At 40.9% G+C, this 26,327-nt stretch overlaps 1 protein-coding gene across 7 annotated transcripts in view; it reads right to left on the minus strand.

The window, feature by feature from the left end:
* SLC25A21 (solute carrier family 25 member 21) overlaps nt 1-26,327 on the minus strand; it is a 358,043-nt gene that overhangs the window by 14,051 nt on the left and 317,665 nt on the right. For 5 of the 7 annotated variants that reach the window (XM_050953966.1, XM_050953963.1, XM_050953967.1 and 2 more), the window contains 4 exons: nt 21,068-21,134; nt 9,622-9,681; nt 6,691-6,798; nt 624-788 (listed from right to left, as the gene is read on the minus strand). In XM_050953966.1, coding sequence (XP_050809923.1) covers nt 624-788; nt 6,691-6,798; nt 9,622-9,681; nt 21,068-21,134 — 400 coding nt within the window. The remainder of the gene's footprint in view (nt 1-623; nt 789-6,690; nt 6,799-9,621; nt 9,682-21,067; nt 21,135-26,327) is intronic. The other 2 variants (XM_050953968.1, XM_050953969.1) reach the window with 2 other exon arrangements.

Here is a 26,327-nt window from a genome sequence, read left to right on the forward strand (position 1 = left end):
CAAAATACTTAATTTGCTTCATGGACTTTAATTTCAAAATATCATCCTGGCAGATTAACAGCTTCATCCAAATGATCCCAATTAAATCCAGTACAGCCCGTTACTGCTTATTTAGGTGGCAATCTAGTCTAGTTTTCTCTTAATACTTCGTTTCCCTCTGCTTTTCATATTGAAGGTAGATGTTCTACAGAATTTAATTTTTAATCTTCTGAGCCATTTTGGATGTTACTTCATGTAGCACTAATATCTATTGACTACCACCGATAAGCACTTAGGACAAGATTTTCAAACTAAGGTGCTTCATGTAAATATAAATGTAATTTACTCCCATTTCCTAGCAGCTTTACGCTGCCAGAATGGCACAAAATGGCCTTTGCGTAAATGAGAATTCAGGCCCTGCATACTTTCCAGAATTGCTTGTAGCTCACTTTGCTTAAAAAATGAGAATTGCAAATTCTTGTTTTGCTACAGCAAATAAAACTCTGTAGGACTTCCAAAAATAGACAACTAGAGCAAAATGTCTCTCTGAAAAGACCACAACTTTGCAAGGAAAGGTAGAATGTCAGTTAAATTGCCCTGTTTGTGACTATCTTTTTGTCTTTTATACAGTAAAAAGCACTTACCTCATTGACTGGAATAATGTTTTTGACGTTGAAGTAGAATCCAAAGTAAACCATATTAAAAACTCCATGGCGTCCCAATGTCGCAGTGAGGCCTTTGTTGAGTCCACGGAATCCTAAGCCCTCAGTTGTAATAATTCGCCGTGCTTGGACAAAGGTTGATGGTTGCTGCACATGTAAAACAAAAGAAAGAAGAAATCATCTTTACAAACAGTAAGTGTAGTAAATTATCCACAGAGCCTCATTTCAAACCAGACAACTATCAGTGTGTTACCTACTCTAGTGATTTTATCATGAGTCTCAAAATATTTCTTAAAGCCCCAGCCCCTGGAATCTTGAGGTTATGTGAGAATCACAACTTCCATTAAAAAAAAGATTTCTAACCCTCATGATTTCAGAGAAAAGCTTGAAACCATGACCCAAATGTGTCCTAAGGGCTCAGAAACCAGCAGGTGAAGAAAAATTCATATGTTTTGAAATCTCATGATCCTTCTACCAATCTCATGAATTTTTGTTGTCCAACTCATAATTTTTGAATGTGTACAGTTGGCAATGCTGTTATCAGCAGAGACGCTGTGTTGCTAAGGTTGCAGTAGATGAAAAGCCACATACAAAGTGTATTTGAAAATGCCTCAGTATGGATTTAAGAGCCTAACTTTAAGCAAATAACTTTGAAAATCTTGGTCTATATTTATTAGAAGTATATTGAAATTAGTGTTTGAGATCTAGTCAAAATGGTTCTCCTTTTTCCTGCTTACACATCCTAATGGAAATCATGGTTTGCCTCTCTAATGAAATACTTTACTCTATTGGGAGCTGTTGGATTTTGAAAATCAGGCCACTTATTTAAATTCCCTAATCTAGATTTAGGAATCTCATTTAAGATATACTGTTCTGAAAATCTTGGCCACAAGGGATAAAAACCCTCTTACTTCAGGGCATAAGACAACCACTAAGAAGAAATTTCCTCTATGGGCAGGTTATTACCTAATTATCCATTCATTACAAAGATTCTAGCACCTTCCTTTGAGGTATCTGGTATCGGCTGCTGTTTGACAGGCCATCAGAATAGATGCACATTTGATGCCGCATGGCAAGTTCCATGTTCCCAAATGTGCTGTACTAGATTTGGTACAGTGAATTACTTTCACAGATCAGCACTGACATTTTAGCTCTTTGCTTTAAGTTACAAGTATTAAAAAGGTCATTTTAAAAGCCTGTTTGCTGACTAGTCCTTGGTTTTCACTAAAACATAATGCCACCTTTGTATAACCAAATATTTAATTAGAAAGGCAAAACATTACTTCCACTAGGATGCTTAAACAGGAAAATGTAGAACAATTTTGACTAGAACTCTGTAAACACTGCTGATTTCAATATACTTATTTGTTTAATGGGCTTCCATTTGAAAATATCACTCTGGCAGATCAACATCATCAGCCAAATGATCCCAATTATATCTAACACAACAGGTTACTGCTTATTTAGGTTACAGCCAAGTTTTCTTTTCTTGTACTATTTAGGTTCATTTGTCCTTTGCATATTTAGTAACTAATATTGACCTGCTGATGCTCTGCTATCCATCTCTGTCTGTAGAAATAAAAAACAAACAAACCCTATTTTATGATCATGATTTACTTTTCTAGCTACATGCAAAGATATCAAAGCTCTTTGCTGTAGATGAGCATCTATACACTGAATGATATCAGAGGGGTAGCCGTGTTAGTCTGGATCTGTAAAAGCAGCAAAGAATTCTGTGGCACCTTATAGACTAACAAATGTATTGGAGCATGAGCTTTCATGGGTGAATACCCACTTCGTCGGATGCATCTGACGAAGTGGGTATTCACCCACGAAAGCTCATGCTCCAATATGTTTGTTAGTCTATAAGGTGCCACAGAACTCTTTGCCGCTTATACACTGAATGCAGATATTCAAACTAGAATTTGATCAGCACACTAGGATTAATGTCTTTGCTCTTGGAAAAATTAAGATTGGATCTTTAAAGATAACCAGCAGTCATGAACCCAGTTTCAAGTCTCTGCTAAAGAAGGCAACTTCAACAATACAGTGCCCACTGGCATTAAGATGGATTATTGATTTACTAGTAATGTTGAGGGGAAGGGATACCAGCTGCTGAACACCTGATGCCAGTTTGGGCAGCAGATGATTTTTCTTGGCAAAACACAGGTCTGACCTTGGTTAGCTTTTGAAACCTGAAAAAGATCCAAAGTGGTACGGCTGCTAGGATTTGTCCATTGATAAATACCCACTGCAGTGTTTTTATTAGGGGAATTCCATGATGTCAGAGTGCTGCTGTGTCAAATCTGGGGGTCTTCCTCTTTACACCAATTGACCCTAGAAAGATGTTCAGATATCACAGAACAATCCAATGGTCAGCACACTATTGGTGTGCAGTCTCCCTTGTTCCTTGAAATAGGCTATATTTTTTTTTAAAGGTAACAGCGAACATAACATGTAAATTGCAGTAAGTTTCATCACATGGCATGAACTACACAATGGGATAAGTGCAGACACTGCTTAATCCTTTTAGAAAAACACTGCATCGTTACAGAGTGAGGATACATCATATGCCCTGGTCTACAATACGAGTTTAGGTCAAATTTAGAAGCCTTAGATCGATTTAACCCTCACTCATCCACACGACAAAGCCATTTTTGTCAACTTAAAGGGCTCTTAAAATTGATTTCTGTACTCCTCCCTGACGAGGGAATTTGGGGTAGTGTGGATGCAATTCGACAGTATTGGCCTCCGGGACCTATCCCAGAGTGCTCCATTGTAACTGCTCTGGAAAGCACTCTTGTCTTATCTGTTTATGACAACTCTCAACTTAGATGTACTGGCCAGGTACACAGGAAAAGCCCCGCGAACTTTTGAATTTCATTTCCTGTTTGGCCAGTGTAGTGAGCTGATCAGCACAGGTGACCATGCAGAGATCATCAGCACAGGTGACCATGGAGTCCCAGAATCGCAAAAGAGCTCTAGCACAGACCAAATGGGAAGTACTGCATCTGATCGCTGTATAGGAAGACGAATCTGTGCTATCTGAACTCTGTTCCAAAAGACGAAATACCGGAATATTTCAAAAAGTCTCCAAGGGTATGAAGGAGAGAGGTTATAACAGGGACCCGCAGCAGTGCCGCGTGAAGCCTATCAAAGAACCAGAGAGGCAAATGGCTGCTCCAGGTTAGAGCCCCAGACATGTCGCTTCTATGATGAGCTGCATGGCATTTTAGGGGGTGCCCTTACAACTACCCACCCATGTGCTTCCCTTCTCCCCCACTCCTCCCAGGCTACTTTGGCATTTATCCCCCATTTGTGTGACAAATTAATAAAGAATGCATGAATTTGAAACAACAATGACTTTATTGCCTTTGCAAGTGGAGATCGAAGGGGGGAGGGGAAGGTGGTTGGTTTACAGGGAAGTAGAGTGAACCAAGGTCTGGGGGGGGGTGTCATCAAGGAGAAACAAACAGAACTTTCACAGTGTAGCTTGGCCAGTCATGAAACTGGTTTTCAAAGCTTCTCTGATACACAGCATGCCCTGCTGTGCAATTCAAACTGCCCTGGTGTCTGGCTGCGCATAATCAGCGGCCAGGCTATTTGCTTCAACCTTCCACCCCACCATAAACATTTCCCCCTTACTCTCACAGATATTGTGGAGCACACAGCAAGCAGTAATAACAATAGGAATATTGGTTTCGCTGAGGTCTAACCAAGTCAGTAAACTGTGTCAGCAAGCTTTTAAACGTCCAAAGGCACATTCTACCACCATTCTGCACTTGCTCAGCCTATGGTGCTGCCAACTGGGAAAGCAGCCTGAGGCAGAAGCCTCCAGCAGGCATGATATTCCAGGCAGGACTGAATCTCCATTAGACGAACCTTAAAGAAGAGAATGACCTGGAGTCATTCCCATTTTTGTCCAGGCACCCCCAACCAACCTCACTGAGGCCGTCCAGGAGCACCCATGTCTGCCCAGGCGCCCCCAACCAACCTAACCAAAGTCAGCCAGGAGTACCCACGGGACAATGACGACGGCTAGCAGTCATATTGTACCATCTGCCGTCGGCAAGGCAAGGCAAGAGGATCCTGCTGTGTAGCACTGCAGTACCGCATCTGCCAGCAGCACCCAGGAGACATACGGTGAGAGTGAGCTGAGCCGGTTCCATGCTTGCCGTGGTATATTGTCTGCATGGGTAACCCAGGAAAAAAGGCGAGAAACGATTTTTTGCCGTTGCTTTCATGGAGGGAACGGGGCCTGACAACATGAACCCAGAACCTCTCGTGACAATGTTTTTGCCCCATCAGGCATTGGGAGCTCAACCCAGAATTCCAATGGGCGGCGGAGACTGCAGGAACTGTGGGATAGCTACCAGAGTGCAACGCTCCGAAAGTCGACGCTAGCCTCAGTACTGTGGATGCACACCGCCGACTTAATGTGCTTAGTGGGGACACACACAATCGACTGTATCAAATCGATTTCTAAAAAAACGACTTCTATTAAATCGACCTAATTTCGTAGTGTAGACATACCCATAGAAGGTAGTAACAAGCACATGCTACTCATGAGGAGGTAGGTCTGAATTCTGGTAACTTGGGATTTTTTAAAAGAAAAAATATAATGTCTTGTATTTCTGACATCTCCTTTAGCTTAGAATATTCTTTAGCATATTTAAGCAGGAATGGGACAGATTCTCAGCTGGTAGAAATCAACACAGCTCTATTGAAGTCCATAGAGTTCAGCCAATTGACACCAGTGGAATATCTGGCATTATATTTTTAGTTACATAAAATGTTAGTAAAATTTACAAAGTACCTAAGTGACTCAGTCCCATTGACTTTTTTTTCCCCCATAGGACAAATAAAAACTTATTTGATTTTCAATGGGAATTAGGTCCCTAAGTGCTCAATTAGGTCTCACTTAGGTGCTTTTGAAAATTTTACATGAATGACTATGACATAACCACAGTACTGCAATAAGGGTGTTGTTAGGATTTTCATTAAGCACAAGTGTATTTTGATTCCTTTTTTTAAACTCAAAGAGCTTTGATTTTCTAGAACAATTGCAATGCAGAATATCACTGATTTTTTTTTTTAAAAGATCAGAGGAGAAAAGTGTAGAGGATCTAGGTTTCATTTGGGGGAAATAATTAATTATAACTCACTGCAAAAAAAAAAAAGCAGCGAGGTGGATTAAAAATCCTGTGAGGGAGAATAAAGTCTCTGGAATTTATGTGTGGAGAGGATGTTGTGTTCCCATTTAGTGCTGCTGGAACTAGTTTGCTCACAATGTGGTTTTAATACATTTATACTCAAAAGGAAAAGTTTGTATTGAGGCAGGCCAATTGTATCTGCAGAGGTATAAAGGAGGTCTGATTATTCGTTCACGGAACTGACAGATTGTAATACTGGTTCACAATTTTTTCATATTACTCACCATGTCATAAGAGAGAATGAGAGAGAGAGAAAGATCATCTCATGGATCACCTTTCCAGCTCCCGAATTGCTTTACTTTCCCTACAGTATTCTCTGTGGTCCTATTAACCATAGAGGAAGGAGGGTCCCGTAGTTAGTGTGTTACCCTAGGCTACAGGAGACATAGGTTCAAGTCCCTGCTCTGTCACACTTTCTGTGTAACCTTAGGTAAGTCACTTAACCTCTTTCTATGCCCCAGTTACCCATCTGTAAAATGGTGATAACAGTATTTTCATATCTCATATGGGTGTTGTAAGAGCATCACAAAGAGAAGTAAAGCATCTGGCTCCTAATGCGCAACTAAGTACTTTCCCTATGTGTGTGTGTATATATATATATATATATATATATATATATATATATATATATATATTTTTTTTTTTGTCAGCAAAGTTTCCTATTCCACCTTTGTTAAAACAGCATTGCTTAGGGGGAATATCATTATTTCATTCAGACAGCCTCAGAGAAAGTTTTCTACAATGAGCATAGAGATTCTGATTAAATATTAAAATTAACTTTAAAGTATTTCTTATATTAACAAAGTTTTGAAAAAAGAATGGAACAGTTACCATACCTCTGTGAAAGCATTCCGATTTGCCTGTAAGCTAACCTTTACTACTTCAAAAGGGTTAACCACAACCGCTTCTGTTAATCCAGATCCCAGACCAGCAACTGCAAACGTCTAGGGAAATTAAATCAATCAATACTTAAACATCAAGTTTTCATGAGCACTGTGGTAAAATGTCCCATACATCACATGATGAAGCTGAATGATATGATGAAAATGGAGAGACCTACACTAAAGCAGCAGTGTACCATTACTAAACAGCTTTAGCCCTTGATTAGATGTTGACAGTTCATGAAGAAGAAATTACAAAAACCAAAACCACATTCCAAACATTCAAAATAAAATGTCGAAGTCCTATCAACAACAAAGTCTCTCTAGCTGGAAGGAAAGCTGTGTTACTGATTTAGGATGCAGACATGGAAAAATAATGTTCCCATGTTATATGTGGGTGGAGTTTGAAGGCAATGAATAATAATTTTGGTTTTTTAAAATATAGATGCAACTATGTAAATATAGATGCACTTAAAAAAACTTCTGTGTATTCAGCATTAAATCAAATGCTCTTAAAATATAGTAAAAGTAACGAATATTCCGGGCTAAACTGTGAAGCACTTACTCAAGCAGAATGCCCACTTAGGAGGAAAATTCTCCATGGGTAAATTTCAATCCTGAGAAGACTTAAGTGGGACTTAAGTGGTGCAGAGGCCTGGTGCTGGCCCCCTTCACTGGGGTGAATTCACCTCATCTGCTCAAAAATCGATGGTACAGTATGGCCCTGAGTAAGGCCTGAGCTTTGCACTCAGGTAGAATACGCCATATTTAGAAGGATAAAAATGGTTTACTTTGTTCATAATAGATAAATAACAGCTAAATATTCAGAGCAGTTAAGAAAACTCAAAATAATTAATCTTGGGCTGTTTGTTTCTTTGTTTTAGTCTCCAGTGCCAGCCACTTATAAGGACCGTCCTGCTCCTCTACCACCTTAAAGCCACTGCATAGTATATGGAGTATACTGGCTGAAACAGGAAAAGAACCATGGTCGGAGGAAAGCAATAGTCAGGAAAACATTCCATTCAGCTCACATGGGGCCAGACTCTGAATGAGTGTTCAAGAAGGGAGAAGGTGTCAGGAGCCTTTAACTCTTTGTTCACTTATACAGGGGCAGTCTCAATCTCAGCCATTCTGCACCTGGAACACTGGCAGTGCTGCCGGTAGGACTATATTCCCTTCATGGGATGGGAGCATGGCCCCTCTCCTTCATTATCAGTTTGCAGTCTGAAGCCAAGAGGAAGAAGGTGGAAACACTTGTTTCTTCCTTTCAAAGGGACATGCTTCCTTGAAATGAGCTCCGCCAGAAGACCTGGAGGTATTCCGCGTGCCTCAGCCTTGAGGTACGCAGAAAACCTCTAAGATCCTTGTCCCTCACTTCCCACCATGGCTATGGCATTTAAGCCACAAGAGAGCCCTAAGTGTAACTGAAAACGATAGCAATGTAATGAAAGCGGCATTATTCATTAAAAAAATTATTGGGATGTTTGTTGCCCAGTACAGATGCTATATGAATCAAAGCTGCCATTTGTTAAGAACACATGCTGTATGTTCACTAGTTTTCAGCATGCTGTTCTTGGGAAAGGGTGGCAATACACCAAAAAACCTGAAACCTGCTCTCTCCACTTGCCAGGAATGCAAATTACAGCTTTCCCATTGCACATTAAGAAAGAGGGAGTCTGCTGACAACATGGGGGGACTATAAACAACAATAGCACCAATGGAGTACTTAAGAGGAGGAAGTTTCATTTGAAGAGTTTTCCATCCTGCATGAGAAGGGCAGCAGCATGTTGTGTCACAAAGACAGTACCTGGGGTAATGATAAACTAAAGGTTTCCTCTCTATTTTACACTCTTTAGTAGGCACAGTATAGTCTAATACAGGCATGTCTTCTTACAAGACAAGTGATCAGATATTTTCTTTGTCTATCACAAACTTCCATCCCAGGAACCAAAACTGTAAAAAGAATTCTAAGCCCAAACTCACCTGACCACAAAATCTATAATCCAGATGTTCAGGATTTTATTATTTATTACATACCCTTTTCCAAGTAATTCACATTTTTTTAGTCTTGCTTAAAACTCAGATACATGGATTATTATAAACAGAACACAGGTGTCTCTACAAAGTGTGAAGTGTTTTCTGCATGCCAATATTTTTAAAAAAGGGAGTAGACAGGAGGCAAGAGATTAAAAGTAGAAACATCGAAATGAAATCTGGTTGACATTTTTTCAGAAAAAACTCTATTAAAAATAGCCTTTCTTTTTAAAATAAACATTGTTGACATTCTTCATTTTTCCCAGAAAACAGCATTGTGCCCCTTTTCACATTTGTTATTGAAAATATTACAGAAAATTATATAAAAATAGCTGTTGACTTTTTTTTTAACCAAAAAAAGTTACTGTAAAGGTTAGGAAGATTTTCATTTAATGAAAAGCTGCGTTTTGATAAACAAAACATGTCAATAACCATTTCAATAACATTTTCAATGGTGCCTTTAATAAATATATTTCCCAAAATATCTAAAAATAAACCATGTTTTGACCACTTCAAAATGAAAACTTTGAAACTTGAAAATTTTGAACTTTGAAATTTTTTTTACGAAATGAGTTTTTCCATTTTTTGACCAGCTGCAGCTGAAATGTATTTACTATGGTAACTTATTGATGTTTCCAGGATATTACACATTATACTTTAGCTTTTGGACTCTTCTCATGTTTTCCAAGGCCACACCATATCTGCAGCTCAGATACCTGGCATATATTTTCTGTTGTATTTCACTCTGGCATCACACTAAGTATCTTGGTCCTTTTACTTTTGGGGAGGGGCAGAGGGACATCCAATATTTCCTTAAATGAACAAAAACCCTAATTACGTATTTACACTTACCAATCCTGGTGACAGTGAAGCATGTCCTAGTAATTTCTTGTATTGTTCAAAGGTGAAAAACTATAAATTAAATACAGTTACATTTAAAACTCAGCAATTTTTAGAAGATTTTATTATAAGTTATTTATCTGATTTAGAAAAAAAGAGACAATGAAGGCCTGATTCTCCACTGTCTCAAAACCTCAGTAGTCATATACACCTGTGGAAAGAGAGTGCAAAACACTACGATTGCACACACTTTGCACAAGTGTAAATGACTACCTACGCTGCAAGGTAGTGGAGAATCAGGCCCTTCAAATGATTTCATTAGGAAATAAGGAATAATGTTAACATAAATGGAATTAAAGACAATGAGCTATTGTACACAAGAGAAGATTTCCAATACATAGTTCTTGTTTTCAATTTACTAACCTTTGCTCTAACAGCTCATTTTCAGACATTTTTATGTAAGTTACAGAATAGCAAATGTAATCTTTTTGTAATAAATTAACCACACTATTTCCATTTTTGTCTGATATTAGTACACTTCTCATCAGAGAGATGCAAATAGATAAAATTGCAGAATGGAAGTTTGTGTATTTTTCTGTAGTCTTCCACCATGAACTGATATTTTTCTTTCAATTTCTACCCAGCTTTAAAAAGAAGTCTCATACAGAACTGTCTACTTTTGTTTAACAGCATGGTCCTCAGAAAAGCTGAGCATCTGCAACTCCTCTGAGGATCAGTTTCACAATCAGTGTCCTTTTGTATTGTAATTTGAGGGGAGAGATGGTAAATTAAGTTTTTCCTGCACCTCCATGTAACGAGCCATCCAGGACTGAGTGATAGCTATTGCCTCCTAAAACTTTCCTTGGTTGTTTCAGCACATCAACTGTTCAATGTTCTCAGATTCAAAGACAGAACAACTGGAGGGCCTTGTTTGTGGAAGAAGAATACACAGGGAGAAACCCTGACCCCAATGAAGTCATTGACAAAGTTCCCATTGACTTTAATGGAGACAGGATTTCAACCACAGTTCCCAACTTCTTGAGTGTAAATTCAGAAAGTTCCAAATCATCTAAATTTCCCCATATTGTTACATTTGCAAATATACTGCTGAAATAATGTTTCATAGAATCATAGAAGATTAGGGTTGGAAGCAGGGCCGGCTTTATGAACTGTGGGGCCCAATTCGAATACCCGGTAGCAGTCCGGGGCTTTGGCTGCACTTCGGCAGCAGGGACCACCAAAGACCCCCAGAGAGGACCCCCCACCACCAAAATGCCGAAGACCCCGGAGCAGACCACTGCCGGGTGAGTAAAAAAAATAATTAAAAAGGTGCCTAAGGCATGAGGCCCTGGCACAGGGCCCTCTTAGGCATGGGGCCCAATTCCGGGGAATCGGGCGAATTGGTCTAAAGCCGGTCCTGGTTGGAAGAGATCTCAGGAGATCATCTAGTTGAGCCTCCTGCTCAAAGCAGGACCAATCCCAAATAAATCATCCCAGCCAGAGCTTTGTCAAGCCGGGCCTTAAAAACCTCTAAGGATGGAGATTCCACCACCTCCCTAGGTAACCCATTCCAGTGCTTCACCACCCATCTAGTGAAATAGTTTTTCCTAATAGCCAACTTATGCCTCCTCCACTGCAACTTGAGACCATTGCTCCTTGTTCTATCATCTGCCACCACTGAGAACAGCCTAGCCCAGGGCCGGTGCAACCACTAGGCAAACTAGGAGGCTGCCTAGGGCACCTAGTGGTTGAGGGTGCCTAAAAGCCTGCTCAGGCGAGGAGGAGTGGAGGTGAGCTGGGGCAGAGGGGGCACGGGGAGGGCTGCCCGCAGTAATGTGGGGCGCACAGGGGAACCGCTCCCCACCCCAGATCACCTCCACTCTGCCTCCTCCACTGAGCACACAGCCGCTGCTCTAAGTGTCCTCCAATTGGCGCCACTAGCTTGGGAGGGGAGGAGAATTAGAGCGGCGCCGGCATACTCAGTGAAGGAGGCGGAGCTGAGGTGAGCTGGGGCGGGCTCCCCAGGCGGTGTTAGCTGCAGTGGGGGAGGGGCTTCCTGGGTGGGAGGGCGCTGGGCTTCCCGGGTGGGGGGCAGGGTTAGCTGCCGCAGGGGGGCTCCTCTGGTGGAGGCGGTGGGGGGGCATGGTTAGCTGCCGCAGGGGGTGGGGGGTCTAGCTGGGTGTGGGGGTGGCACAAGGTGGAAATTTCACCTAGGGTGCGAAACTTCCTTGCACTGGCCTTGGCCTAGCCCCATCCTCTTTGGAACCTCCCTTCAGGTAGTTAAAGGTTGCTATCAAATCCCCCCCTCACTCTTCTCTTCTGCAGACTAAATAAGCCCAATTCCCTCAGCCTCTCCTCACAAGTCATGTGCCCCAATCCCTTAATCATTTTTGTTGCCCTTTGCTGGACGCTCTACAATTTGTCCACATCCTTTCGGGGGAGGGGGGAAGGAGTACGGGGAAGGGGAGGGACTGGATGCAGTACTCCAGATGAGGCCTCACCAGTGCTGAATAGAAGGGAATAATCATTTCCCTCGGTCTGCTGGCAATGTTCCTACTAATGCAGCCCAATATGCTGTTAGACCTCTTGGCAACAAGGGAACACTGTTGACTCATATCCAGCTTCTCATCCACTATAATCCCCAGGTCTTATTCTGCAGAACTGCTGCTTAGCCTTTTGGTCCCCAGCCTGTAGCAGTGCATGGGATTCTTCTGGCCTAAGTGCAGGACTCTGCACTTGTCCTTGTTGAACCTCATCAGATTTTTTTAATTCCAATCCTCCAATTTCTCTAGGTCACTCTGGACCCTATCCCTACCCTCCAGCGTATCTACCAGCTTAGTGTCATCCGCAAACTTTCTGAGGGTGCAATCCATCCCATCATCCAGATCATTAATGAAGATGTTGAACAAAACCAGCTCTAGGACATACCCCTGGAGCACTCTGCTTGATATTGGCTGCCAACTAGACATCAAGCCATTGATCCATGTTGAGCCTGACAATCTAGCCAGCTTTCTATCCACCTTATAGTCTATTCATCCAATCCATAATTTTTTACCTTGCTGGCAAGAATACTGTTGGAGGCCGTATCAAAAGTGGTAGATGTGGTATATCTTCACTTTAGTACGGCTTTTGATACTATCTCGCATGACCTTCTCATAAACAAACTAGGGAAATACAATCTAGATGGAGCTACTATAAGGTGGGTGCATAACTGGTTGGAAAATTGTTCCCTGAGAGTAATTATCAGTGGTTCACAGTCATTTTGGAAGGACATAACAAGTGGGATCCCACAGGGATCGGTTCTGGGTCCAGTTCTGTTCAATATCTTCATCAATGATTTAGATAATGGCATAGAAAGTACACTTATGAAGTTTGCGGATGATACCAAGCTGGGAGGGGATGCAAGTGCTTTTTGAAGATAGGATTAAAATTCAAAATGATCTGGACAAACTGGAGAAATGGTCTGAAGTAAATAGGATGAAATTTTATAAGGAGAAATGCAAAGTACTCCACTTAGGAAGGAACAATCAGTTGCACACATACAAAATGGGTAATGACTGCCTAGGGAGGAGTACTGTGGAAAGGGATCTAGGAGTCATAGTGGATCATAAGCTAAATATGAATCAACCGTGTAATGCTGTTGCAAAAAAATCCCAAACAAAAAAAAACCCCACCATCATTCTGGGATGTATTAGCAGGAGTATCGTAAGCAAGACACGAGAGGTAATTCGTCTGCTCTACTCCACACTGATTAGGCCTAAACTGAAGTATTGTGTCTAGTTCTGGGCACCACATTTCAGCAAAGATGTAGACAAATAGGGGAAAGTTCAGAGAAAAGCAACAAAAATGGTTAAAGGTATAGAAAACATGACCTATGAGGGAAGATTGAAAAAATTGGATTTGTTTAGTCTGGAAAAGAGAAGACTGAGAGGGGACATGATAACAGTTTTCAAGTACATAAAAGGTTGTTACAAGGAGGAGGGAGAAAAAACGTTCTTTTTAACCTTTGAGGATAGGACAAGAAGCAATTGGCTTAAATTGCAGCAAGGGCAGTTTAGGTTGAACATTAGGAAAAACTTCCTAACTGTCAGAGTGGTTAAGTACTGTAATAAATTGCCTAGGAAGGTGGTGGAATCTCCATCATTGGAGATTTTTAAGAGCAGGGTGGACAAACACCTGACAGGGATGGTCTAGATAATACTCAGTCCTGCCTTGAGTGCAGGGGACTGGACTAGATGAACTCTCAAGGTCCTTTCCAGTTCTATGATTCTATGAAAAGCTTTGCTAAAGTCAAGATATCTCATGTCCACCATTTTCCCCATATCCACAGAGCCAGTTATCTCATCACAGAAGGCAATCAGGTTGGTCAGGAATGACTTGCCTGTGGTTAATTCATGTTAACTGTTCCTGATCACCTTCCTCTCCTCCAAGTGCTTCAAAATGGTTTCATGATTTTTCTAGGGACTGAGGTGAGGCTGACCAGTCTGTAGTTCCCTGGATTCTCCTTCTTTCCTTTTTTAAAGATGGGCACTATATTTGCCTTTTTCTAATCATCCGGGACCTCCCCCGATTGCCATGAGTTTTCAAAGATAATAGCCAATGGCTCTGCACTCACATCAGCCAACTACCTCAGCACCCTCTGATGCACTGTATCTGGCCCCATGGATTTGTGCATGTCCAGCTTTTCTAAATAGTCCTTAACCTGTTCTTTCACCATTGAGGGCTGCTCACCTCCTCCTCATACTGTGCTGCCCAGTGCAGCAGTCTGGGAGCTGACCTTGTCTGTGAAGACCGAGGAAAAAAAAGCATTGAGTACTTCAGCTTTTTTCACATCATTTCTTACTTGGTTTTCTCCTCCATTCAGTAAGGGTCCCACACTTTCCCTGACCTCCTTCTTGTTGCTAACATACTTGTAGAAACCCTTCTTGTTACCCTTCACATCCCTTGCTAGCTGTAACTCCAGTTGCGTTTTGGCCTTCCTGATTACACCCCTGCATGCCTGAGCAATATTTTTATACTCCTTCCTAGTCATCTGTCCAAGTTTCTACTGCTTGTAAGCTTCCTTTTTGTGTTTAAGCTCACCAAAGATTTCTCTGTTAAGCCAAGGTGGTTGCCTGCCATATTTGCTATTCTTTCTGCACATCGGGATGGTTTGTTCCTCCGCCCTCAATAAGCCTTCTTTAAAATACAGCCAGCTCTCCTGGACTCCTTTCCCCCTCATATTAACCTCCCAGAGGATCCTGCTCATCAGTTCCCTGAGGGAGTTAAACTCTACTTTTCTGAAGTCCAGGGTCCATATTCTGCTGCTTTCCTTTTGTCAGGATCCTGAACTCAACCATCTCATGATCACTGCTATTGATGCCATCCAAAGTAACTACTTTAAGAACTGTAAACTCCTGCCAGAATGATAAGCTAGGACAGGAGAGAACTTTCGGGGATAGAGAAGGCAGGAGGGGGGTCCAAGTTTCAGGCAGAACCTAACAATATTACAAGTAATATTCCATATAAGTTTCATGATTTTATATTTTTGAGAGAGATGAGAATATGCAAGACTTAGAAGGACTATAAAGCTCACCAGACTTGAGTCTCCCATAATTATCAGACAAGTGTCTAGTACTTCTCTGTCAAAGGATGGTGACTTTGACATAAGGCTTTCAGTACTGGGGGAAAAAATAAAGCAATGAAAAATGGAGGTTCTCAGGGCTTTACCACAGATGTATTCTGGGACTTTCTGAACATTTATCAGAAACATGGGGCAAAAGTTACCACCTACCCACCTCTCAGAATTGAGTAACCAACAACCTTTTATCTTGTGGACTGCTGCCCAATGTTCCTGCTGCAGTGCTGAATGTGCCCTAGCATTCCATTATTTTTATGAAGCTGATTCAAGCCAAGATGGTATCTCTTGGATAGCTATTCAGTTGGATTACAACTACATGGCCAAGATTCTGTATGGAATCTTCTCCCATCCCTTCACTTGCAGCCAAACTGTTCTGCCATGTCAAGGGAAGCAATGGGAAATGTGTCCAGAACTGATGTATGTTTCTTGAGAGACACAGGGAATGGACTTTTCCTGTTAAACACAAGGAGGTGATTGACCTTTAATGTGCCCTAGCCAAAGGAGAGAGCCTGATTCTCCAGGGACTTAGTTTATCACAGAACTCTGCATATAAAACAGCTCCTACTCTACAACATGTCACTGGAGCATGAGTAGTAAATACCACACTGGCATTTCAACTTGTTCCTGGTGAGGTGGGGACTTCCATGATTCACGGTCCTGTGCTGCAGCAAATTTGGTAGTGTTTTCTGAACCAGATCTGTTTTCCAATTTCTAGAAAAGTTACTAGAACCATGTCAGGTACAACAAAGGACTGGACATGTATGGGCTAATGTAACCATGCTAAACTTAAAGCTAGAAGAAAATGCATATTACATATCTATGATGCAAATGTAACCCACACATCTCCTGGGTGTGGTGTTCTGTCCCTTCTAGTGGGACCAAGACCACTTAGAGATTAATGAGTCCGTTCTACAGCCTTAGCTAATAGCCAGTTGACTTTTAGCTCATGTAGTAGAGGCTCATTCACTAAGCTCTAGAGACCCCAGGTTCAATCCCGCCCGCCCGCCCGCCCGATGACCGGGATCTGTCAGTGTCACACACTGTTGAATCTGTGAAATCTTAGAGCCTGATACTCCAGCCACAGGATACAAACAGCTTCCTCTGTATTCAGCAGGAATGACTCGTATACCCCAGCAGGAGAATTCAGCTCCTAGAATGTAATTGCTTTCCAGACACTGTATTGACTTAACAGCAATCTACAGCACATAGTTAGTGCAAATATATTTAAGATCAATGCAATAGGTCTGTCAATAATCAAACAAGATAAAAGTGTTAGGCATAAACCTATAACTATCTTTATTGCTAAGTTAAATAACCATGAAATACACCTCTCTTATACAGTATGCCATAATTTCCAGAGTCAATTTTGCCTGTAAGTACAGCAGGGTCCATTATGATATTGAATTAAAGTAATTTCTTATTGTTGTAAAGTTGCTTTATTCTCTCTCCAATGTCTTTCCGTAGAGTGCTACCCTTCCCAACTTTCATAGAATTTCTGCTATTCCTTAATATTTTCCATAGTCTCCCAAATCTGTGAAATGGCCATAAAAAGAGAAGAAATATACTACCTAGAAATGTTTTGGTCTTAAAATTTTTTACCTTAAAGTACTGATAGCTTCCTAAAGTCCTAAATAAAAGAACTACTTAATAGTCACTGTGTTTCACATTATGTGAATAGGGTTTTTTTTTTAAAGAAAAATAATCAATGCCAGTAAAAACTTAATATAAAATTTAGTTGGACATAACAAAATGAGTCTGTGTGTAAATAATTTTGTCAAAAGGCTCAACCTAGATAGACGAGCTTTTATATCCCCAAACATTGAAGGGGATGAGCATCTGAAGTGCCTTTAATAACATTGAGTGAAGTCATTTATTTTATTATACACTTATATTAAGTTAATAGCTATCCTCACAAAATCCAAAGAAACGCGCATTTAAAATATATGCATTTCTACATCTAATAACTAATATTGCCCATCTGGCAAAGATACACTTAAATCCACATTACACAGAAAAAAGCCAAAGTACTTACCATATGTCTCAATAACTTTAAGGTAAAAATATACTTGAAACAAGATGTTTGGGAACAGATGTACAATATACATTTGCCCAAGAAGTTCATCTGTTAACCATTGTACTGGCACCATTCATTTCTGTTCTGCAAGCCCAAGCTAACTCAGGGTTATAAAGTTTTCATCCTTCAGAAATACCAGCTTTCTTTTTAGAAAGGAAAAAAAGAGAGATGGAGAGAAAGAGACGAAAAAGACAGACAAAGAGACAAAGGATCAAATCTCTTCAAAGGTGAATCCAGGTCTCTGACACCTAGCTATAAAGTAAACTATTGCATCAGAACACCTTGGTTTTAATGGCTTTATTTTTACATGCAAATAGATGTATCCAGCTAACACATTATTTCTATGTGGACAATGCTACATTTCATCTCAGCAGGAACTCTGCCTTGTTTGTTTATCTTGGTGATCTTTAAACAGTGCAGTAGTTTCATAATTCAAGTCACCCTTCCTGTACAATTGGAGCTGTGAAAAATATTCACCACCATACCAGAAACCAGACTGCCAGAAACCAGAAAATGCCCTTTCCCCTGTTGAGGCTCCCTCACTGATGGTGAAAGAGAAAAGCTGGAGTTTCCCTAGTTACTGCTCGAGCCTCAAAGTCTTTTGCATGGACGTTGTGGTCCAGATCACCAACAGTTTCACAATCCAGCATACCTAAATAGGAAGGATGTAACCTGAGGCCTGTTAGAGTGAGTGGGGGCTACTGAAGAAGGGAAGGAGAAAAATGAATCTAAAAAACCAGTGATCTTCCTTGGTGTTTCATGCTCATATTCAAGAAAAGCTAAAGGAATTTTGAATATACTTAGATTCTTTTTAGCCCAATGGCCATGGGTTTCACAGAGCTCTAAGCAGGATGCTATAACTTGTGCTGTCTGGTAACAGCTTGCAGGAAGTGCTCCATCAGCCAGAATATCTGGAGCACATTGCACTCCTATCCTGCCCCCTCCTGCCACTGAAATGCCCCCTCTGTGGAATACTGCTGCTGCATGAAGGCAGCTTTAGATCCTTTAGATCCTTTTATGCACAGGAGCCGTGCAAAGGAACTTATGGGAAGCCAAGGATCTCGACATTGCCAATTCTTGCAATTTTACTGAGATTCTTGTAATATTTGGTGTTTTTATTAAAGCCTCAGCACCAGGAATCATGTTATTATGTGAGCATCTCAGCCTTCATTTAACAAAAACAAAAAGGTGTATGTTTTAGCTCTCATGACTAACGAAAGTATGTAAAAAACAGCTAAAAAAACCAGAGGGCAGAGAGATCCTCACATTTATTATTCTTTAACTTCTAATGATTTTTAAGACAATCTCATCATTTGGGCCCGGCCTGACTCATGACTTTTGAATGATTGGGGTTGGCAGTACTGGAATATAACCCAATGCCTAAACTACTCTTTTACTAATTATATACCTGTGCTCAGATGCAATCATCAGACTGACTTTATCACCTTTTATCAAGCTGATGTGAAGAAAAAAAGGCACATGATCCATATTTTTATGGCCGACCCGGAACAACGCTTCCTCAGCTCTCGTCCACTCATGCCCCTTCTCTACCTACACTACATTGATGACATCTTCATCATCTGGACCCATGGGAAGGAGACTCTGGAAAAATTCCACCATGATTTCAACAGCTTCCACCCCACCATCAACCTCAGCCTGGACCAATCTACACGGGAGGTCCACTTCCTGGACACCACAGTGCAAATAAGTCATGGTCACATTAACACCACCCTATACCAAAAACCTACCGACCGCTATGCCTACCTTCATGCCTCCAGCTTCCATCCTGGGCACACCACACGATCCATTGTCTACAGCCAAGCACTGAGGTACAACCGCATCTGCTCTAACCCTCAGACAGAGACAAACATCTACAAAATCTCCACCAAGCATTCTCAAAACTACAATACCCACACAAGGAAATAAAGAAACAGATCAACAGAGCCAGACGTGCACCCAGAAGCCTCCTACTGCAAGACAAACCCAAGGAAGAAACCAATAGGACTCCACTGGCCATCACATACAGTCCCTAGCTAAAACCCCTCCAATGCATCATCAAGGATTTACAACCCATCCTGGACAATGATCCCACACTTTCACAGGCCTTGGGTGGCAGACCAGTCCTCACCCACAGACAACCTGCCAACCTGAAGCATATTCTCACCAGTAACTGCACACCGCACCATAGGAACTCTAGCTCAGGAACCAATCCATGCAACAAACCTCGATGCCAACTCTGCCCACATATCTACACCAGCGACACCATCACAGGACCTAACCAGATCAGCCACACCATCACCGGTTCATTCACCTGCGCGTCCACCAATGTAATATACGCCATCATATGCCAGCAATGCCCCTCTGCTATGTACATCGGCCAAACTGGACATTCGCTACGGAAAAGGATAAATGGACACAAATCAGATATTAGGAATGGCAATATACAAAAACCTGTAGGAGAACACTTCAACCTCCCTGGCCACACTATAGCAGATCTTAAGGTGGCCAACCTGCAGCAAAAAAACTTCAGGACCAGACTTCAAAGAGAAACTGCTGAGCTTCAGTTCATCTGCAAATTTGACACCATCAGCTCAGGATTAAACAAAGACTGTGAATGGCTTACCAACTACAAAAGCAGTTTCTCCTCCCTTGGTTTTCACACCTCAACTGCTAGAACAGGGCCTCATCCTCCCTGATTGAACTAATCTAGTTATCTCTAGCTTGCTTGCATACATATACCTGCCCCTGGAAATTTCCACTGCATGCGTCTGACGAAGTGGGTATTCACCCACGAAAGCTCATGCTCCAAAACGTCTGTTAGTCTATAAGGTGCCACAGGATTCTTTGCTAATAAAAGTAAAGTTGTAAGAATCAATGCAGAGAATGAGGGAAGCATATCTAGGGTGACCAGACATCCTGATAAAATCGGGACTGCCCAGACTGATGTTTGGTCGGGATGCAATTTGTCCCGATAGTAAGCACTTCAAGTTTTTTTTTGCTCCACCGGCAGGACTCAGTTTTTTGGGGTTTTTTTGCTCTGCCAGTGGGACTCCCCCCACCCTCCCACAACTGTCCTGATATTTTCTTCATCCCATCTGGTCACCCTAAGCATATCAGAACAAATGAAGTTATCATTTAATAGTGAAGGCAATTTGACAGGCCAATATTCATTTATTTCTACTGTAACAGAGCTAAAGGGTATAATAACTGTTTGCAGGATTGGGATTTGTGTCTATTAATATGGTTGACTGTAATACACAGAAGGGTACAGGAGGGCTTGTTTTTTTTTTGAGTGATTGTACTCAGAGTATAGGAAAGCAGCAGGAAGAGGGCACTTGAAGTACACTGACATAATGCTTAATAAATGTTTACTTTGAAGAGTTTCCTTTATGTTTGCATTCATACACACACATATTCCTAGGATTAGTTCATTTGCATATTGCAGAGGATTCATAATGAAGTAAAACATCGATAAAAAGCAAAACATATTAGGATAAAATATTACTTTAAAGTCATAATTTGTCATGCATCTTGCTTAACTATATACTTAGTAATTAAGAGATTGATGCATCAGTCCTTAATCAGGCAAAATTTCCATTCTGTCATCAATAAGAGTTTTTTCTAAGTAAAGACTAGAGGATCATGTCTTAATTCTAACATCAACCAGCACATTTCTTTGGTGAAGGATAAATAGGGCATTTTACTGTTACCGATGTTAGTTACTGTAACACTTATTTTTAAAAGGAAGAAATATAGTGCTTTACCTTCACTGCCCTTTTGGGTGTTTCGGCCATGACAGGAGGGAGTATGCCTTTGTAGAAACCAAACAATCTATTGGAGAAACAAAAAAATGATTTTTTTTTACACATGTATGAAACAGCATTAGCCAACAGGGAGTTCTATTTTCATTTCAGAATAAAGCAACTAATCTCAGAGCATTCCCAATTATTCAGAAGAACCCTCACTGTGAATAGTGAAGCTCTGTTTTCTTATTATGTAACTAACATGCTACCATTTCCACTATACAAACAGAAGCAACCAGAAGCAGCAATGGGTAAACAAAAATGCAATCCACACAACCTGTACAGATTAGAAACCTGTTTAAAAGAAAAGAAGAAACTTCTTGATAATGAAGAACAATCACTTCAGTTTAATCATTCTTTCTGAACTTCTTAGCTACCCCTTCTTTCCACAGTAATGATGAAACTAGAAAAGTTAGGGCCAAAATGTGGATATGAGGTGCAAAAAGCATATTCAGAAAGTTGCACACAAAAAACTGCAGGCATCTGTTCAGAGGCTGGATTAAGACCCCTTTTAAAATCTGGTTCTAAATGTTCATTGAAATGTATGAAGGATGTTTTATTTGACAACTTAATTTTAAGGATAAAATTTGCATCTACTTCAAAACAGCATAACCAAGTTGCCTAGTCATATAGAATTGACTGAATGCAAGTTTTTCATCTTGAACATTCGTTTGGATGATATAATGTAACTCTCTTAATGTGGATCTTTGTCCCTACCTAGTGGCTTAATTGTACAGCTAGGTTTGGGACTTAGTCCCAGTTTAAGTGATAGAGATTGCTGGGTTTTGCCCCCAATTTAGCAAGGCACTTATACACATTCATAATTTAAAGCATGTTGTTAGTCCCATTGCTTTCCCTGGTACTATTCACATGCTTGAAATTAAGCACATGCTTAAGTACCTTGCTGAATTTTGTCCTTCATGCTAAAGCCAGGTTCAAACCTCATTGTAAGCCCAAGTGAGCTCTGTTACAACTACATATACCCACATAAATACTGTTATTCTTACTCGTTTTAATACATGAGTTTTCAGTTTATACTACAATATTTGAAATATGTTTATAATTAAAATTCATTCACCAGCACAGACTTTATGGTTTTCCAGTGCAGTGTGAAGATACAGCACTAAAGGAGAGAGAGTGCTCCACAGATCCATTCCCAGATCTGCCTCCACCATAGAGAAGGGAGGAGTGCCATCTATGCCTAGGCCCTCTTTGTTAAGAACTGTGTAATCAGGTAGCCATTTGCAATGGACAACAACAACTTTATTGGTCTTAAAAACTTATGAACAATGTTACATATTCTTACATGCCAGTAGATGGTGCTCCTTCTATGAACTAGTTTCCTATTATCACATATCTACAGTTATACCTTTTTATACATAAATCCCATCACACTCCCCTGCTCTTTGTAGGCCTAGGGATAATCGTGTGGGGAATTTGAGCGAGGAGGACATTGAAGTAGAGTTGAAGGGAAATGCATTTGTCCCCTTAGCAATGGTAAAAAATTTCACAGGAAAACAAAACTTTTCCCAACTGAGGATGCTCCATTGGAGCTGCAGTGCCCAGGATCCAGTGGAAGCTGCAGGGCACCCACATCTGATTCCTACAGCTCTCAAGGGACGTACAGCCAGATTCCAGCTTGTTTCTTCCATAAGGGTAAATCTCACTGTGACAGAATAAAATGCCAGAGGAAAGCATTAAGAGCTACCTGCCACTCACATGACCCACAAGGGGATATAAGGAAAAAGGTACAATTTCCATCTGGAGGGAAAAACCTTTGGGGACTGGAGTCTGCACTGGTCATGCGAATTGCTTTGTTTTTGGGTTACTCATGAATCTTCTTGTGTTTGAACAATAAATTGTTCTCTGAGGCAAGGGCCTGAAATGAACTCAGGAGCAGCATTGGGTTTTTCCTAGCCTGGTGCAATAGCCCATCAGTTTACACTCTCCACTTTGATAAAAAAAAAATCTGGAAGAAATGCTGCGAGAGGAAGGGATTAGTTACCTTCCACCCTGCTTCCCTCTTCTGGGAGGGCATGGTCTGGTACAAGGTCAGGAAAACAATGTTCTGCTATGAAACAAGCAATTTTATGTAGAGCTCAGCTGTGTTGAGTTCTGTACTAACAGAGGAAGAGACCATTCCTGTCCCATAATGTTTACCATTTAAAGACATGTGAATAGATTAAGGGTTGGGGATGGCTATAAAGTATCCAAGTAAATGAACGTGGTAAGGACTGACACAATTTTTTTTACTTATATATTGTGGAGTAGAAACATAATGAGAGTGAATGGCAGGAGTGGTGGAGTTAGTGAGATTAAGGAAAGAAGAGAAGGAGGAACTGAAAGAGAGAGAATCACATCTCAACCCTTGCTGGGCTATAGTCACCTGGAAGGGTTTTGCATAATATATAGTCAGTCTTAGAAACGCGTGTGCCTGAGAAGAGGGTAAAGAAATAGGACACATTTTCAATGCAGTGCTTTATAAGCAATACACTTAAAAGATATAGTTATGTAAAACCTTTGTAGAGGCAACTATCTATCTAGTCATATAAATTTAAGGCACTAGTGTGATGATCATGGAAATGTGGGGTATTTCTAAGGCCAGCAAAACCCTATATATACATTTGGATGCTAGGATTTTCTTTTTTATCCCTTTTCTTCTTTTGGTTGATCAACAACACTGTATCAGACCACTTACACATGATGTGTGACATTCTTCAAAGTCACCTATTGAATAGCGACATGAACCATTATCATTATAGTATCATTTAGGTCTTGTCTACACTACATAGTTTTGTTAGCAAAAGGCAGCTTTTGCTAACAAAACAATGGAGGTGTATGCAGCTACAAAGCTACTTTTACAAACTCTGCTGTTTTGCTGACAAAATAAAGCCACCTCGACAAGAGGCATAGAGCTTTTTGCAGCAAAGTTAAAGTAACAAAGCGCCAGTGTAGATGCTGCCATTAGTTATGTTGATGTAGCTAGCCTCCTCTAGTATCCCACAATGCCTGCTGTGACCGCTGTGCTCACTCTTTTGAACTCAGCTGCGCTCCTCTCTTTTCAGAGCTCTGGGAAGTTCTGACAGATGAGCATGCTGATCAGCTCTAGCAGCAAAGAGCAAATCATTAACATGGAATCCTCCTGCGCTCCCCTGCACTAGGAACACAGCAGCAGGCAGGCTGCTGCTGTGTGGGAGAGTGAGGGTGTGATAGCTGTACTGTGCAGAGCCAGGGAGGGAGGCGGGGGCTGATGTGGTGAGGCTGTCCCCCTCCCCATGTCTCAGGATTGGTTGCTCAGGTTTCTATTTGAACTTAAAGAGACAGCATGCCAACACACTCTCCCTCAACACATACAGTTCCCCAACACGCACTTTGCCTCTCTCACATAGACACTCCCCCTCCACACAATCTCACACACACTTCCCCTCCCACACTTCTGTCTCTATCTCTCCCCACCACACATACACACTCCCTGTCACACACTCTCTCCCCCGCCCTTCAGTTGAAAAGCAGCTGCCAATTTAGTAGGATGCCCATGAAATGATCCATTGAGAAACCTGCATCATGTGACATTGTACTTGCCCCATGAGGCATTGCAAACCCTTCCCAAAGCATCTTGCAGCCAGTTGGACAGGGGGATAGCTACCCACAGTGCACTGCTCTCTGTGTCAATGCAAGAGCTGCTAGTGTGGACGCACACTGTCGATACAAGGAGCGTACCTCGACAACAGCAGTTTAATTAAAGTGTCATAACTTTTGTTGACAAAACTCTGTAATGTAGACAAGGCCTTAGATGCAGTCCTTCATCAGAAAACTGGTATTCAGAAAAATTACAGAGCAGCAGCAACAATCATTGCAACATGTAGTAAAAGAGAGAGGAAGTGACATAAGATCCCAAATTTGGGAAAATTGGAAAGAATTAACAAGTAAATGTCTAACAGAAACATGACTACAGTGTTTTATTTTGTTTCAGCATTAAGGATCTAAATGAACATCACCATTCAATTGTATTCTGGGCAACAGCCCAAACTCATCTTTGGAATAGTTGATTTTGAAACATTACAGTCAATCATATCTTCTCAATTTGTTCTTCTTTCAGGCTTAAGGCATCCTTCTGGTTTCCATTTCTTGTTTGGAAGTCTTGAGTCATCTATCCTGGCAACATGACCAACCCAAATCAGTTATTTTCTCCAAATTATATTGAAATAGGGATCTTGCTTCATTTGTTGTTTTCTTCCCATCTTTCACATAATTTTCCTTTTAAGGATCTAATACAAAGCTGATTGAAGGCATGCATGCAATAGTCTCTTTCTTCTGTTGCTGTCAGATCCAAGTCTTTTACCCACATAGTTCCATAATTGAAACAACAATACAAAATACCTTTAGGGTTCTATTCTGCCTTCACTTACACTGCAACAATCTCAGAACGTAAATGAAAGAGCTGGATTTCATGGCTCTGTCATTTAAGGTCGGCGGCATCTGCAGCATGAATTCACAGAATCTCAGGCATCTTAAAGAGAGAGTCATTGAGGTGGGATGCAGACCTTCAAGAAAGGAGGGAATCATTTCCAAATGTGGTGAAAGTTGCCTGAGTCTTTGCTAGGAAACAAAGTGTGTTCTTATCTTGAGTTAGTTAAAGCATTGTACATTTACAACGAACACAAGGTAAAATTCTACTGATGACAAGGTAGCTGTATTTTTAACATGTGTTAGCAAATTGAGGTAAGTTCTAGAGGTTCTCCTCCCCCCCACCCCAATCTCTACATCCACTTGCAAACATGTATGAAAAATACATGTTATATGTTACCACATTAGCATCCTATGAGAGCAAGTTACAGAAATTATCCTACTGAAACCCTTTGAATAGAGGCATATCAGTTAAAGCTTTGATTGACACATGGAGCCTAGAGGTAGTTCCCTTAGTTCTACCTTGTAATTCCACAATCAAGACATCCACAATTTTAGACACCTGTCAACAACATGACAAGTCATATTTTTCTTTCTTATGTACTTTCAGTTACATTGCATTTATTTGCCTTTAAGATATCATTTAGTTTACTATACCAGTACTCTCAACCTTTCCAGACTACAATACCCCTTTCAGGAGCCTGATTTGTCTTGTGTACTACCAAGTTTTACCTCACTTAAAAACTACCTGCTTATGAAATCAGACACAAAAATACAAAAGTGTCACAGCACACTATTCCTGCAAAATGGCTGA

The sequence above is a fragment of the Gopherus flavomarginatus genome, chromosome 5 (genome assembly GCF_025201925.1).
Source record: "Gopherus flavomarginatus isolate rGopFla2 chromosome 5, rGopFla2.mat.asm, whole genome shotgun sequence".
Taxonomy (NCBI): Eukaryota; Metazoa; Chordata; order Testudines; family Testudinidae; genus Gopherus; species Gopherus flavomarginatus.